The sequence below is a fragment of the Bidens hawaiensis genome, unplaced genomic scaffold, assembly GCF_021521415.1.
Source record: "Bidens hawaiensis isolate Kalapana, Puna unplaced genomic scaffold, B.hawaiensis_p1.1 tig00030167_1, whole genome shotgun sequence".
NCBI classification, from domain to species: domain Eukaryota; kingdom Viridiplantae; phylum Streptophyta; class Magnoliopsida; order Asterales; family Asteraceae; genus Bidens; species Bidens hawaiensis.
Genome location: NW_027505169.1, coordinates 186020 through 203783, shown reverse-complemented (window position 1 = coordinate 203783; position 17764 = coordinate 186020). Strand labels below are relative to the sequence as shown.

General features: G+C 38.7%; 1 protein-coding gene across 1 annotated transcript; it reads right to left on the bottom strand.

Annotated features, from left to right (window-relative positions):
- Window positions 1–17: 17 nt before the first annotated feature.
- LOC143611201 (transketolase-2, chloroplastic-like) lies at window positions 18–3223 on the bottom strand. The gene is made up of 7 exons (XM_077085463.1): window positions 2911–3223; window positions 2650–2740; window positions 2363–2468; window positions 2010–2292; window positions 1480–1628; window positions 1210–1363; window positions 18–1134 (listed from the first exon to the last, which is right to left on the bottom strand). Exons 1-7 carry the CDS (start codon window positions 3070–3072, stop codon window positions 175–177), a joined length of 1905 nt encoding a protein of 634 aa, XP_076941578.1. The 5' UTR covers window positions 3073–3223; the 3' UTR covers window positions 18–174.
- Window positions 3224–17764: the final 14541 nt, after the last annotated feature.

Sequence of the window (17764 nt, the reverse complement as noted above, 5' to 3'; positions counted from 1 at the left end):
TTTGTGGTACTTTGGATTTGTTTTCTTCTTGTGGACTCCTATTCATGTTACATTTTTAGACGTAACATAACAACCAATTACAACATATATATGAAAAGTATAGTTTTTATATTTAAATCCTAACTTATCGTTTTCCTATCACTCCTTATTATCTCATATTCATGTTCAACACATCTAGCAAACCGCCTTTGCTGCTTCAATAACAGCTTCAACCGTAATTCCAAACTCCTTATATATCCTCCCTGCCGGTGCACTTGCCCCGAACCTATCAATCCCGATCGCCTTCCCTTTCCTCCCAACAATCTTCTCCCACCCAAACGTGGACCCCGCCTCAATACTAACCCGAGCCATCACACCACTCGGCAACACACTTTCCTTATACTCATCACTTTGCTCATCAAAAAGCTCCCACGAGACAAACGACACCACCCGAACCGTCTTCCCTTCTTTCCTCAACTCATCACCCGCCCTCACTGCAATTTCCAATTCTGACCCTGTCCCAATCAAAATCACATCGGGTTTATTGTTTAACGAATTGTCCGACAGGATGTATCCACCTTTTTCAACTTTCTTGATCCCGGTGCCATTTAAATTCGGAAGCTTTTGCCTCGAGAGTGCCAAAACCGAAGGACGTTTCGTGTTGAGAATCGCTACACGATAAGCACCCGCAGTTTCGTTCCCATCAGCTGGTCGGAGCATGAGAATATTTGGCATGGCTCGGAAACTTGATATATGTTCAACAGGCTGGTGGGTGGGCCCGTCTTCCCCTAAACCGATTGAATCGTGGGTCATTACATATATCACTCTAGATTCAGATAATGCTGCGAGCCTCATGGCGGGTCTCATGTAATCTGTGAATACAAAGAAAGTTGCACAATAGGGAATAAGTCCCTTTGTGTGATGAGCAATCCCGTTACAAATTGCACCCATGCCGTGTTCACGGACACCAAACCGTATGTTACGTTCTTCTGGAGTCAGTTTTTGAAGATCTCCAAACATTTTTAGAAGTGTCATGTTGGAGGATGCAAGATCGGCACTGCCCCCGAGAAGCCCAGGGAGAACTTTTGCTAACGCGTTTAAGCATTGTTGTGAAAGGTTTCGTGTTGCGTCTCCCGGGATTTGTGGAGTGTAAGTCTGTAAGAAACATAAAAATAAAACGTGTTTGCGTTTACTTATGAACGGGTTAATTCATGTATGTAAGAAACTAACCGGTAGCGCTTTCTCCCAATCAACAGGCAATTCACCGTCGATAAGAGCTTTTAGTTCTATTGCGTCTTCTTTGTACTTGTTCTCATATGCTGCAAACTTTTTATTCCACTCGCTTTCAAGAACTTTTCCTTCAGAAATGTGACGACTCCAATGCCTACACATAAGTTTAATTCGTAGCTAGGACTAATATTTAAAGGTCGCATTTTGTTTTCTATATTGATATGATATCATACATATAGGATTAAAATGATGGACACAGGTAGAACATACTCTTTAACATCATCGGGTACATAAAACGCCTCGTGGGCCCATCCAAGATTTTTTCTTGTGGCCTCGACTTCCTTAGCTCCCAATGCACTACCATGAGCACTATATGAGTTAGCCTTGTTTGGTGATCCATAACCAATCATAGTTGTAACCTAAAACCCGACAAAGAGAAGAAAAAAATATTTACTTGATCAAACTAATCTATATTCATTTAACAGTGAAGAGCTATTAACTTAAAACAAATTTATTTGAACATACATGACCAAAAAAATGCTCTTTTCATTTAACAAAATATACAGGTTAAATCATCTAATAACATCATGCACATATTAGAAATTATATTATATATGAGCATATATATATGTAATGTATACTAATTCTAGGTTCTTAGTGAGACAGTTATTAATAATGAGAGCTAAAATAGGTTTTAAAGAAAACATAGTACCCTGATTAACTCATTCGTAAGTAAATAGGCTGAACCGGCCACCTCTGTTAATGCTTAATTAGTATGCATGATTAAAGAAAGTATATACCTTGATCAAACTTGGTCTATCTTTAACCGACCTTGCTTCCTCTATGGCCTCACGAATTTCATCATAACCGGAATTACCATTCTTCACCCAAACTACATGCCATCCTAATCCTTCAAACCGTTTATCAACATTCTCCGTGAAAGTAATATTTGTATCTCCATCAATGGAGGTATGGTTGTCATCATAGAAGGCTATCAGCTTCCCAAGCCCCCAATGTGCAGCAAGAGAACATGCTTCATTTGACACCCCTTCCATTTGGCAACCATCACCCAGTATAACATACCTGTTTTAATATTTAGATTGGTCGTTGCAGCCACATCTTATTAAAAAAATAAAAGGTTTCGGTGCATTACGTGTAATGATCGACTATCTCATGGCCTGGTTTGTTAAATCGGCTTGCTAGATGCTTCTCGGCAAGGGCTAAACCAACGGCGTTAGCAACACCCTGGCCAAGTGGTCCTACAGGAAGACGGATAAAAACCAACTTATAGATTCATGTGTACATTTATATATGCTAGCTCAAGGGTCATATATATATGGCTAATATTGTAACAATATATATAGTTTTTGTAATCATATATAATAAATGGAGAAAATGTTTGAAGTCAAGTAGTCAACCCGGCCGGCCAACTCAGAGTACCTGTTGTGACTTCAATTCCTGGCGTCACAAAGTTTTCAGGATGTCCGGGTGTTTTGCTTCCCCATTGCCTAAAGCTTTTCAAGTCTTGTTCCTGCATTCAATTAACACAAAACACAAAGCAATAAGTTTTATAATAACAAACAAAAAACATCATCAAGCATTAATCATATATATATACCTACAAAATAACAACCCCTAAATTGCAAATTCGATATGAATTAAACGTTATGAATCTAAAACTACAATTAGTTAGTATACTACCTTAACACTATCGTAGCCAGACAGGTAAAGCAAAGCATAGTGCAACATGCACCCATGACCAGCAGACAACACAAACCGATCACGGTTAAACCAAAACGGGTTCTTGGGGTTATACTTGATCACCTCATCAAACAATATATGACCCATCGGAGCACAACCCATGGGCAGCCCAGGATGACCCGAATTCGCCTTCTCGATCGCATCCACAGCCAGGAACCGGATCGTGTTCACTGAATTTTCCACCAACGACGTGTCGGTTCGTGCCGAGGCACGTAGTAATTGGGTCCTCCGGGCTGGAGTGAGGGAACTGGAACTGAAGTTGAAGTTGTTGGTGACGGTGAGGCGGCTGGAGGTTTGTGTTTTGGTGGATATGGTGTTGGAGAACAGAGGTTGAATAGGCGAAGAAGCCATTGATTTTGGTGGTGAAGATGATCGGAAGCTCAAGTATTATTATTAATAGTTGAAGGTGGCGGTGGTGGTCAAAATAATATTGTGTTCGTGTTTTATAAATTCCAGCAAATAGTACGAGGTGTCTCCACGTGGAGTTGTATGTTATTCTTTGGGTTTTTTTTTAGATATATGACGTTTCCAAAACACCCACCCAATATGTAGCATATTGTTTGAGTGTTTTGAAAACATGTGTATTTTTGTCCTCTTGCTGTTTTTTTTTTGTTTAATTATGTTTTTGTCTTTTTGTTGTCTTTTATTTTATTTATTTTATTTTGTTTCTTTTGTTTTTTTGGCTCGGGTAACCTTTCTTTGATCGGTTTTGGAAGGTCACAACGAACCAACAATTTTAAAATTAAAAACGAACAAAATAAAACAAACAACTTATGTTTGTTTTCTTTTTTTGTATTACGGGTGTAACAGATTTTTTGTCTGTTTTGAAGTAATGACGAAACAACAATTTTAAAATTGAAAAAGAAAAAAATAAGCATAACGCATACCCAGATTTATAAAATAATAATAATTAATATATTACTAGTTCGAAAAAAAAAAACGAAACGAGTTTCGGAAAAAGTAACAGCATAAAAAAAAGAAATCTAAAATGCGGCACCACCCGCGTCGTCATCGCTCCCCTCCTCGTCGAAACGTGGCGCTGGTACTGTGTACTGGGCTCCATGCTGCTGGGCAGACATACACCCAACCATCCAGGTGATGTGACCGCGTATCTGTGACACGTCACGCTCTAGTCTCCGTAGCCGGGAGTCAGTGGCCGCATCCAAACGCACGACGCGATGTGTACGCGGAACGTGCTGCGGGTGCTGATGCAGTAGCTGTTACGAAAACGATAAGTTAACGTTAATAAGACGAAGATACAAAAAAAAATTAAACGATAAAATATAACGTACCCGATCACCGTCCTCCTCGCCCTCTTCACCGTCAACCTCGGCGACCTGAATATCCACCTCCGGCTCCTCGATTGGCGGAGGCTCAACAAGTAGGACCTCTACGTATGGGCCAGAATCGAAATTAATGACCAGGTGATACCAGCGGTTAATCTTCTTGACGATTTGCATGCCCTGTGCCAGTGCACGGTCCAGCTCTCGCGGCGGAATCGGCGGCTGAATTGGTAGGTCTTCTAGTCGGTTCACGTAGCCCATAGAAATCACAATCCGCGTAACGAACGTGCCACCAATCAATTTCCCGCGGCCCTGCCTGTGCCAGTAAATGGCGAAGTAGTCGCCGAAACCACGAGCTAGGTTGCAGTCTCTCCCCGTAAGCAGGCATCGCAAAAAAAAGGTCACGGAGGTTGCAGTGATCTGCCCCGTTGTGACGACCCTGTACGGTCTAAGCGATAAGCCTGTGTAGGTACCTGTAAAAATACAATAAAATATTAGTATAGTATAGTATAGTATAGTATAGTATAATATAATATAATATAATATAATATAATATAATATAATATAATATAAACCTGTGCAACGGGTCCCTGATGGCTGAGGCTTTGCAGTCTGCCGCATATTCTCGGCGGATTATAGGCCAAGGTGTGTCGCTAATCGCCGTCCAAAAACGTCTCAACACGTCATCTGGTGTTTCGTGTATGCTCTCCGTGTAAACAGGGTCGGTTAAATCTTGAAGTCTGTACAAGCCCAGCGCCATGGCAAACTCCTCCATCGACAGATAATGCCCATTCCCGAACATATGGAACCGAACCTCCGCCCGAATGGTATCCGCACCCTGAACCAGCATCTCGACTTGCGGATCTCCCTGCGGACGTGGCCTGAAACAATATTTACATGTTGGTTAAATCTACTTTATTTATATATTAATTGAAAAGGAAAAAAATACATGAAAACGAACGTAGAGTAAAAGTCTAGCGTGAGAGCCCGGTACGCTGGCTGCTGGGCGGTAAACAATCTCTCCCACGGTGTATCCTTCCCAACAATTCTTTCTATCATGTCTTCCGCTCGAACCATTTTTATAAACTCCTCATACAAGGTCGAGGAAGGTTGTGGCTCCATTCTCCGAAGCTGCGTAAACCGGATATGATAATCGGAGTCCGGGTCAAACCTCAAATGCTCGTAATCATCAAGTAGTTCATCCCCTTCAATGTATCTATCCGCCATCTATGTTTAACATATAAATATAACCTGTTATTGTCAAACCCGTAACCCAAACCAAACCAGTTTGATTATCAAACCCGTAACCCAAACCCGTTTCATTAACAATCTTGTAACCCAAACCTGTTTGATTATCAAACCTGTAACCCAAACCCGTTTCATTAACAAACCCGTAACCCAAACCCGTTTCATTAACAAACCCGTAACCCAAACTCGTTTAATTTACAATCCCGTAACCAAACCCGTTTATCAACCCCAAAATCCGACCCGTTTCATTAACAAACCCGTAACCCAAACCCGTTTTATTAACAATCCCGTAACCAAACCCGTTTATCAACCTCAAAATCCGACCCATTTCATTAACAAACCCATTTGAAACCCAAACCCGTTTGAAACCCAAACCCTTTGGAAACCCAAACCCGTTTGAAACCCGAATCCAAAACCCTTAAATCAACCAGTTTTCAATTCTTAATCCAAAACTGATGGGTTTGCTCAAACCCTAACCCTTAATCTAAATGAAAACCTATATCAAAATAGAGTAAAATAGAAGTATCTTACTTACCTTATTGTTGTCTGGTCGGATATGGATTTGGTGTTGTTAAACAAAGATGAAGTTCGGGACGACGAGTTAAGGTTTGTGCTTGAAATGGGGTCGGGTGTGAGTATGAATGTGTAACCAGATGGGGGACGGCGATTTAGGTTAGTATCTGTTTATAATTTGATCTGCCGTGTATCGCCCGATACGCCGCGTATTGAGGTTTTTTTTTATTTTATTTAACTATCAAAGGTATACATATATTTTATATCAAATAATATTACATATTCATAATATATAAACGGATCAATACTAATAAAAACACAAATTTGATATTAAACCAATACTAAATTACAAATTTGAATAATTACATCAAAAAGCACGGGATATTACATCAAATTCTATACAACGACTAATTCCTAATCATCATCTTGTTTATTAGCAGTTCTTCTGGATAAGCACTTCAAAAATAACATCAACACAGCAGCTCTTTTCCGCGGCTCTCCACTCACCGGAAAGCAAGTCACCGGAATCTGTTCCGGCCCACAGCTACAGGTTTGCCCCACTAAAAATGGGGTATAGTCATTATGCCCGCGTATCTCTGACGGACGGAGCACTCCAACCACCTGAATGCCAAATCCGCCAGGATACACGAGTACCGTTATGCCCGCATATCTCCTCCATCAGCTGTGGAGGCCCTTGCGACCTATCATGTAGTGATGAATTTACATCGGCAAGGCGACAATTTGGGGTGACACCGAATTCATCAAAAACCAAAGATCGGTGCAATCTTTCTTGATACTGGAAACCCCATGAAGGGGGACTACTAAAGTGTTCTGCCAGCTCTCGGCAGTTGCACTGGTAGCTCAAAAGTTCAAAATAGCATCTACACAGTCACCACTATTATTTTTAATATATATGTAATTTGATAAGTATATATTTTTAAAATCTATTTTATATATATTATTTTATATTTTCTATTTTATACAGTCAACACTATTATTTTTAATATATATGTAATTTGATAAGTATATATTTTTAAAATCTATTTTATATATATTATTTTATATTTTCTATTTTATACAGTCAACACTATTATATTTAATATATATGTAATTTGATAAATATATATTTTTAAAATCTATTATATATATTATTTTATATTTTCTATTTTATACAGTCAACACTATTATATTTAATATATATGTAATTTGATAAATATATATTTTTAAAATCTATTATATATATATATATATATATATATATATTATTTTATATTTTATAATTTTGTAATAATAATGGACTCCAAAAAAACAACTACACAACCACCACTATTTCAGAACGAAATTATTATGGCTGTGTATATGCTATTTTCGGACTCCGTCGTCATTATTTCCGCCAACATGGTTTTATCTGGGTCTTTTTTTTTGTAATAATAACAGACTTCAAAATAATAACTACACAGCCACCACTATTTCAGAACGAAATTATTATGGCTGTGTAGATGCTATTTTCGGACCCCGTCTTCATTATTTTCTGGTGGTGGTGGTGGTTTTGGTGGTATAATTTGGTGATGTTTTGAGTGAAAGGTTGAGCGTTTTTTGTGGTTTTGACGAGTTGAACGGTTTTAACCCGGGGGTATTTAACATCTTCAAAAGTAGAAGAGATACGCCGCATATCGATTGATATGCTGCGGATCTGATTTACAGCAGAATATGCGGCGTATCTGATATACTTTTGAAGATATTTATAATTATTTTAAAATTTCTTGTACTATTTTATATTATTTTTAATTTATATATCTTATCATGATAATTTTTAGTTTTTCAAAAAAATATATTATCGAAAGTATTATTTTTAAAAAATAAATTATTTTTAAGTTACATATTTATCATGTTTTATTTTTTCAAATATCATGTTTTATATTTTTAAATATTTTTTTTAATTTATTATCGAATATATTATTTTAAAAAATATATTATTTTTAAGTTATATATTTTATCATGTTTTATTTTTTTAAACAAATATATTATCAAATATATTTGTTTAAAAATATATTATTTTTAAATTATATATTTTATCAAGTTGATTTTATTTAAAAATTGTTGATAACACAAACATTTTATTCCTAATTATTCATAATAATACAAAACATTTTATTGATAGTATCTCAAACATTTTACAAATCATCCTAAATAAACTGGCTCTTCAGTTTGCACTCGTCAAGTTTCCCTTATTCGCATATACTCTTTTATACGATCTTCGTACAAAGACCTCCATTCGTGTGCCGCTTCATTGGCGCATCCTTCCCATTGATATGCTGGTTGCGGCACGGGGAAATTCCCTTCTAATTGTATGTTGAGCCAATGATTATCCTTAACATTTAAGACTACTATTGCCGGAGTCTGAGATAGTGGTTCCGGACTCATTCTCATTGGGAAGTAACTCTCACTGGAAGTCAGATGGAGATTGATTAAAACACAGCCATACGTCTGAGCCACTACGTGTCCGTGCCCAGGTAACGTAAACCACCTACTCTTTTGCTGGAATAAAGCAGACGTTGAGTAGTCTAGCGAATCACGAACCGTGTCATAATTACCGGTTATCTCGTAGTTCAACCTGTGCCTCCACCACGATTTGTTAGGGTCCATCTCATTCCTCATGCTTGCTCTGACCTCCTTCCTATTCATTTGACGCATGCCTAAGCCGACAGCGATTGCTCTAAAACCGCAATTACCATCTGGCTTTACATCTGTTATTCCTGAAATGAACGGGTATGCACAGGTGGGAATGATGTGACTATAACGTTCTATGATTGGGACGTCCTTTGGGTTACGCAGTAATGGAAAACCAAGGTCCGTTGGAGGCTCTTGCTTTTTAGATGAGCGTTTCGGTGGTTTAGGTATCTTAAACCAGACCTGAGATTGAGACTGGGAACGCGACAACGAATGGGTGGGGGTTTCGGGTGTTGGTTCCCGTGACAGGGAGGGGGCGTAGGAGCTGTGTATTTGGGAATCAAAAGACGGGGAGGGGGCGTAGGAGCTGTGTTTGTGGGGATCAAATGACGGGGAGGGGACGTAGGAGCTGTGTCTGTGTGGATCAGGTTACGGGGACGGGGAGTACGAGCTGTGTCTGTGGGGATCAGTTGATGGGGACGGGGAGTACGAGCTCTGTCTAGGGGTTTCCCTTTTCTTGGCTTGTTGGTTTAGATTTTGACGCCCCCTAGGGTCCTCTCGTTTCTCAGGCTCCTCCTTGTTTGATTTCCCAGGAAGAACAGACATTATCTTTGAGAATAGACTTTTTTTTTGCATTCGGTTGTTTAGTCCTAGAACTTGTTTTTTCACATCTTCCAGTTCCGCTTCATAGTCTGGTTCTTCGTGTCGAACAAACGCGGGACTGAAATCGAGCTTCCTCCAAAAGGGGTCTATGTCTTTTAATGGAATACGTATATTGTTAATAGTGTACTAGTTAAGCTTACAAGCACACGGCAAGCCCCATGATGTTTGTAACCGGTGGTCGTACTCCGCCCCCGTATCTTGCAATGTGTCAAGCAAAGTCAGCTCTTTGTCAAGTTTAGCGATAGCAAAAAGTGACACCCTATTATGTAGCTTTTTAAACAAAGTCAAATTATGGTACTTCTTGACCCTAACGCGAGAGTCTTCAAGGGGCACCGATTTCTTCCATTTGGAAATTCACCACTTCAAGGGCAAACGCCGCAATAGAGTCCAGCGAATTGTTCGGCCCCTCAAGGTATCTCTTCAAGTTCGCGTGCTGGCCCTCTACTCTGTTTGTTGTATGCTCATCGAAGTTTAGTCGGTCGTCAATCCAGCAGGACACGAACTTCTCTTTGTAGGGTACCAACCAGTTGTCGCGAATATAATACCAAGCCTCTACAAACAAATAATAAAAAAACATTTTAGGTAATATACAACTAGAATCTAAAATCATGTGTACATACGGGACATAATAAAAAAAACATTTTACCACGTCTACCGTGTCCAGCTAACGTTGCTTCCATTTGACCGCAGTTGTAGTTGAACATAGATTTTATTGGCGACGAGTGCAGTACTTTCCACCAGTAAGAGAAGGACTCAAAGATATCTGTCTGAAAAAGACCCTTATGTTTTTTCTTTATATTCTGGAAGATGTGTCACCTACAAAGGTTTTTGGTAGCATTGGGAAAGACTTTTTCACAGGATTTCATCAAGGCTTGGTCCTTGTCAGTCAGGATGGCACGCTGTAACACCCCGGCTTTAGCGGAATACGCCCGGGTGTGACGTACAGATTGCCCAAAACACATGTGACACTATTAAGTGACAATGATATCATTAATTCATTCAAATCCCAAGTACACAAGTTGTTCAATAAGACAAATATAAAGGAAAAACAATAAAACACATCTTCTTGTTTATTCTTTAAATAACCTAACTTCTAGTGTCTTTCGCCATTCCATCCTCTAATGTAAGTACCTTTAGCATATATATATAAAATAAAGTCAACTAATTGAACCGTTGGTGAGTTCACACATGTAGTAATAGCGCAAACAATGTCTTTTCCATTCGGTAAAACCCAAATATACTCGGATCTGGGGTTCCTATTCCACTCTTAACATCGAGGTCCTGAGTGCATAGGGGGGCGTATGATCATACTTATTGAGGAAACCATGAGCAAATAGTCTTTGAGCAAGTAAGCAAATAAGCACACAAGTCTATGTAACGAATTGTAGTTTGTAATAATAAATAATCGAAATTTAATCGTTGATAGGATATATATGCTACCCCCAAAATAGTAAAAAGGGTAAAAATGGGGTGTGAGAAACTCACCTTTGAATTGGGATGACAAACTTGAAAATGAAACGAAAGCGCGTTATATGAAACCGAACGATCGAATCTCACGAGCTAAAATAATAAAAACACAAGAATTACTAACTACTTTTATGGAAAAAAAGGGTTGGTTTTAAGGTTCATCCATTATTATTTATAAGTATTTTGTTGCACATTTTTAAGTGTATTAATATTTAAGTTGACGGGTTTTTTCAAGAATTATTATTATAATATTACTTATAAGTCGAATATTAGATTTAAATCATATTCACGGAATTTATCGTTGTCGGTTAAAATTTATATAGTTACAACGTTATTATATATATATATATATATATATATATGCATATATATTATCTACATAATTATTTAACGAGTGGTTTGGTTTGTAGTAGTTGATTCTTGAACGGAAATTGTTAACGGAAATCAAAACATCTTTTATTTAACTATAAAACTAATTTTATTTGTTTTGTATGATTTATAAATACATATTTAATTTGTTAAAACTAATAAAAATGGTTTAAAAAAATGAAATGGATTTGTTGTGACCCGGGTTTGAACCCGGGTCCTCATGAACTCAGCCAACAAGCAGAACCATTAGACCAGACAGCTTCTACTGTTAAAAGATGGAAACTGTTAATTCTAAACAAGATCTCATACTCATCTTCTTCCCCACAAAACCCTAGAATCAATTATCCAAAATCGATCCATGTTTGTTAGATTTAGGTTAGGGGTTTTGTTAGACGGATCAAACTAATGAAAACCCACTTATCAATTACCTCTGATGACACCGGAAAGTGGGTGAACGACAAGTTGGCCGGAATAAATTTGGACGAACAAATTGATGATAATAACGAGTTTGCTTGTATAATTTTATGTCTGTAGCAAGTTTAGAAGAAGATTATGGTGCTATTTATAGCCTCAATTTGTCCGTTGGATGATTAAATCAAGTTAATGAGTTTTTAATTATTAGCCGACGGTTTTAGGGTTGAATCCGAACGTTGTAGGGTGCTATTACACATATTGGTCTTGATTAAGCATTAATATGGTGGAGAAACGAGTTTATAACCTTAAAAATTGATTAAAATGGCGTTTTGATGTGGTTTAAAAGTCGCCGCACTTTCTGCCGTTCGCCGCAATATCGCATCGTTGGAAAAACGTGAATATGAAGGGGGGGGGGGGAAGGGGCTGGGCTGGTTATAATATTATTATTATGGGAAAAGATCAAATAAAAAGTTTGATTATCCTAAGAAGGCTAGGAAGGAGGGTATTTTTGTCTAATACCTTAATATTAAAAACCCACTTAATTTAATTTCAAAAACCCACTTAATTAAAACCCACTTAAATTTTCACTTATCTTCTACAACCACCACCGCCCACCGCCACCCACCGCCACCACCTTGCAAGAAAACGCAGTTCGTGTTGGATTTACTCATACCAAATTGTAAGGCCCCGTTACCGGTAGGCCTACTTTCGTGTTGGATTTACTCATAAACGCAGTTCTAAATATCAGAGTTAATTAAAACATTCGCGGAACATTGAAAACATTCAAACCATTACATTCCATAACCATAATTCTTGTCTTATCGAGCATTCGTAGTCATTTAAAAACAAAACATAGTCTTTTAAAATAAAACATCATAGCAAAATCTTCAGATGCCAGCTTCGTCCAACTCTGCCATGTGTCCTCCTCAAGCTACCTGCCTCATTCTACTCACCTGCGTGCATACTAAAAGTCAGCTACGCTGAGTGAGTTCTAGTTAATCACATACTCATACAATACCTTCTTACATTTCATACTTAACCTCTTAACTTTCTTCCATACACACATAAACGCATATACTTTCATTCTTACCTTCATACTTTCTTTACATACATAATCATACGTTTTAAAGAGCCTTTCACCCTATAACCTCACAGATATTATATGGGTCTGGTCCCTGACATCACAGATATTATAAGGGTCTGGTCCCTAACATCACAGATATTATTAGGGTCTGGTCCCTAACATCACAGATATTATTAGGGTCTGGTCCCCAACATCACAGATATTATTAGGGTCTGGTCCCTAACATCACAGATATTATTAGGGTCTGGTCCCTTTGTTTCGTGTAACTGTACCGTACCTGTTCATACATACTTTCCTTGACAATACGTGCAATCTCCGAAGAGCGTTCACGTACCATCATCATAACATACATACAATATGCATACATCATATATTCATACATACATCATATCTTTCATCATACTTATCAATCATATCTTAACTACCACCTTACGGTACATGCAATATCCGAAGATCGTTCACGCACTGTCAAACAATCATCATACATAAATCATACAAGGCATACACTTACCACTTAAGATAAGTGTATTAACTATCACATCGAGTATGCACACAGCCCCGAAAACATAGCAAGGAAATGGGGCTAGAAACTCACCTGAATCCTGTTACACTCTCCGTTAATCGTTATTCCCTTCTTGAGCTGTGCACGGCTAACTGTATAATATTTACATGTATCAATTAACTACTACTACTCATGTTGTATTTCTATCTTTATATAACCCACAACGAACGGGGGTCCGGGGGCAGCGCCCCTGGCAGCGGGGTCTAGGGGCGGCAGCCCCTAGCAGTGTCCAAGGGGCAGAGCCCCTGGTTGGGGTCGAGCTGTCTTATCACATTTTTTCATTAGGTTTTTAATGTACTTTCTAATTTGCTAACTCCAGCGAACTTATCATTAAGCGAACTTAACAATAAGCGAACTTAACATTAAGCGAACTTACTGTAAGAGAACTTAGTGTTAAGCGAACTTAACATTAAGCGAACTTACTGTAAGCGAACTTAGTGTTTAGCGAACTTATTATCTAAGCGAACTTATCTTTTCAGAAAACTTATCATTAAGCGAAGTTAAGCATTCAGCGAACTTAACTCAGGCGAAGTTAGCATTGAACGAACTTATCACCAGGCGAAGTTAAGGCTCGGCGAACTTAGCTTGCAGGCGAGGTTAAACTTGCAGGCGAAGTTGTTCAGCAGTGACTACGGCTCATCCAAAACTCCCATAACCATCACCGTTTTAACGCGAAATCTTTGGATACGATATTTAACCAACTCGCGATCAACCCTATGGTCGTTTTTGAATAAGGTTTGGCCCAAAAACGCATAAAGTTCGGACCTTTAAGCTCGAAATGTTCAATACTAGTTTAAGGGTTCATTTAATCGAGCCGTTTCCATTTCCGGGTTCATTACACTCATATTTACTATCAAGTTTACAACTTTATCCTTCGTTTATACCCGATCTACTCTCGTTCTAAGTTTCAATGCTAAACGCTACTAAAACGTAAACTTTAAAGGGTCAAGAACATACCTTTAGTGCTTGTTTGGGTCTCATTTAACTTGTTTATGCACGCTAGATCTCGTGTAATAAAGATCTAATACCAACTAACGTTTAATCTCTCTCGGATCTTGCTCGTTTCTCTCCCTCGGCCGCCGGCAGTATATGGCGGTGTGTGTGTTTTGGAGTGTGTTAGAGAAAAAGATGGAAATGAATGATGGTTTAGGGTTTAAGGTTGGTTTAGGGGATATTGATATCCCTTAAAGCCCATGGACCTAAGGCCCATTTCCTTTAATCCATCTTAATTAGTCCAAGTCCATGATCTTTTCCTCATTAGACGTTAATTAGTAACATTAAACGCACGACAAATTAACGCAACATTCTCTATTTATTATTAGAATATTTAGGATGTTACAACTCGGGTTTCGATTCTTTGGACTCGGTAGTGGGTTTATCAGCAGGTTTCTTCGATCCCTTCAGTGTCAAAGTCCCGGATTTAACATGATTATCAGTTAAAGTTGAAGCAAGGTTTATTGCGTCACCAAGTTCTTTGGGAGAACTACTCAAAACACTATCTTGGATTTGTCTCGGTAGTCCCCGAATGTACTTATCGATGGCACGCGAAGTTGGGGTAACAAGGTGAGGTACCAGCACACTGAGTTTATTGAAACGAGAAGTGTAAGCTGCGTATTCACCACTCTCTTGTTTGAGGTTCCAAAACTCAGTTTCCAAATTCATAAGCTCACTTGGAGGCAAGAACTGTTTGGTCATCAGTTCTTTCATTTCGTCCCATGGCATAGCCATGGCAGCTTCGGCACCACGGGTTGTCTTTTCCTTCACCCACCAGGTAAGTGCCCCCTTTGCAAAGACACTTGTAGCAAAGCGGGTTCGCTTGTCATCGGGACACTCAATGTGGAGGAATTTGCTCTCCATTTGTTCGTACCACTGAAGTAGGGCAGTGGCACCTTCAGTCCCGTCAAACTCTGGGGGTTTTATGCTGCAGAAAGTCTTAAACGAACAGTGAGATGGTTTAGGATCGCTTGAAGCAAAGGCGTTACTTGTCGCACCCCGACTTAGGGCCTAGGCGTGTGACCACAAGTTGGTACCTGTTTTGTAAATATATCAGAGTTTATGGGTTTATTTTAGCGGAAGACTTTAGGTTGAATATAATATTAATTTACATTGAAAATTTACTCGGGAATTAAATACCCGAGTATTGGTTTACAAAAGATATGTTTTCATATTACAAGGATTTTTTTATCAAAAACGGAGCCATCTTGTACGCGCTTCTATATTCAATAAGACTCCAATCCTTGTTACGCTACTTATGCTTAATTACCAGCAATGGGTTGGAAAATTTGTCAACTATATGCTGGTGAACACGTATGACTCAATAAAACATTTGAATGACAATATAATACAAATAAGTTTTCTCTACAAGCTCAGCAGAAGCATTTCTACTTCTGGTCTATGTACCACTGCCCTACACACACAATTGTTCCCGAGCCACATAGCCCTTTTTGGGAGACTAGTTATGACCACTAGCCCGCGACCACGTAGCCTTAGAATGATTAGGCTGAACGGTTATGTTTGGACCCAGACACATGTGTATTCGGTCTGAGTTGACTTTATTTTCTACTTTGTATTATAAAGTTTTAGAGATTGCATGATCTCATGTAGATATTGATTGACTCGCTAAGACAAACACCCGTTCGTCTCATTGAGTATAATATGTTTTGACTGATTAAAAAAGTTGACGTATTCACCTGTACCGTCGCTGTTGTAAACCTTGACTGATTGATTGATCGACTGTGAATGATATTAACCTATACATAAATAGGTTCGTATGAATGTTTTGAATGATGTTAAGCTATGATTGTAAGCTTAACCTTGAAATCGTTTATCTTTGATTGTGAATGAAAACACTTAGTTTTATGTGACGTTTGATATCGCATGCTTTGGCCTAATAGGTTCTATCACGTTGGTAAGTTTCTCCAGGTAAGTAAACGGGTCCCTCGGTTGATTGGGGTTTATGCGAATTACTTTTCCTTAGGCAAGAAACTTATTACTAGTGATATCCCCCTTCCAGTTACTACATGTCCGTCAAAATATATCTTTCGTTTAAAATTACTTCATCATGAAGTAACGTTTATGAAAACATGATTGTGAATGAATGTTTGTAAAATACGATCAAGGTTAAAGGACATAGCCTTGATTGATAGTCTAAGCTATATTTCAAATAACTTAAACATAAATCCTACCTCAAATCGGATACTTAGATTGCTAATACGAAAAGGCAGGATCTTGATCTACTCGCTTATGTGATTGTTTCTTGATTATAACTTCGTTTCTTGCACGAATATCGAGAAAACAGCACGTCGGCTTGCTACAGCAACGGGGCACGTTTTCCAAGGCTATGTGTGTGTAAAGGAAGGTGTTTTTGGGATGATTTGAACTCATGCCCGTCACCCCCCTTTTATAGCCAATCCTGGACCCCGTCGCGTACCGCGCCCGGTCCTTTGGGACTGGTCGCGTACCGCGACGCCGCAAAAAATACACCGCCTTATGCGGTGGTGACACGTGGCCTGTCATAATGCGCCACGTGTCGACACGGTGTTCAACACGTGTCCACTGACTCAGCAACCCCATCGCGCTACGCGATGGGTTGTTTGTTACCCCGTCGCGTACCGCGACGGGAGAAGATTTCTATAATTGTCATTTTTGGTCCCTGTACTTTCAAAGTTAGTATATTTAAGCTTAAATTAAGAGGGTTAGGAACGTGGTGTTACATTACTAGCAGAAAGGTTCTGGTGAATATGGGTCATCATATCAGGAATGACCGTGGCTAGTTGTTTGGTGATCTGAGCGGTCAACTTGCGACTAGAGGATCCTGAACGTTGTAGGTGTTATTACGCATAATGGGTCTTGATTAAGCATTAATATGGTGGAGAAACGAGTTTATAACCTTAAAAATTGATTAAAATGGCGTTTTGATGTGGTTTTAAAGGTCGCCGGAGTTTTTGCCGTTCGCCGGAATTTTGCCTCGCCAGAAAAACGTGAATATGAAGGGGGGAAGGGGCTTGGCTGGTTATAATATTATTATTAAATTAAAATTTTAAATCTTAAGTTACACTTTAAGCCCTCAAACTTCTTAAATACATAAAAACTGATTTTAAAGTTTATTTACTTCTTAACCCTTGAACTTTACAAACATATATAACTTAATCAAACTTGATATATTTTATTATCTTTGGATTGTTTACGCTCTACACTCAAATACTTTGAACTTAACATTTAAGCCTTGGAGATTCGTTATTTGAACTAAACGGATAAAAAATGAACGAATAATAACTATAAATCATCGTAATTAATATTAAATGATAAACGACAAACACGAATTTATTGAAATGACATAACGGGTCGGTTTAACGAATACACCGCCTTATGCGGTGGTGATATATTTTATTATCTTTGGACTGGTCGCGTACCGCGACGCCGCAAAAAATACACCGCCTTATGCGGTGGTGACACGTGGCCTGTCATAATGCGCCACGTGTCGACACGGTGTTCAACACGTGTCCACTGACTCAGCAACCC

Bases quoted from the DNA above. Each gene is read 5' to 3' on its own strand.
- LOC143611201 (XM_077085463.1), bottom strand. From the start codon at position 3,072: ATGGGTTGTGCTCCGATGGGTCATATATTGTTTGATGAGGTGATCAAG. The intron at 2,741-2,910 runs GTAGTATACTAA...AATTGAATGCAG, and splicing joins CTGGCTACGATAGTGTTAAG to GAACAAGACTTGAAAAGCTT. The intron at 1,364-1,479 runs GTATGTTCTACC...ACTTATGTGTAG, and splicing joins GTACCCGATGATGTTAAAGA to GCATTGGAGTCGTCACATTT.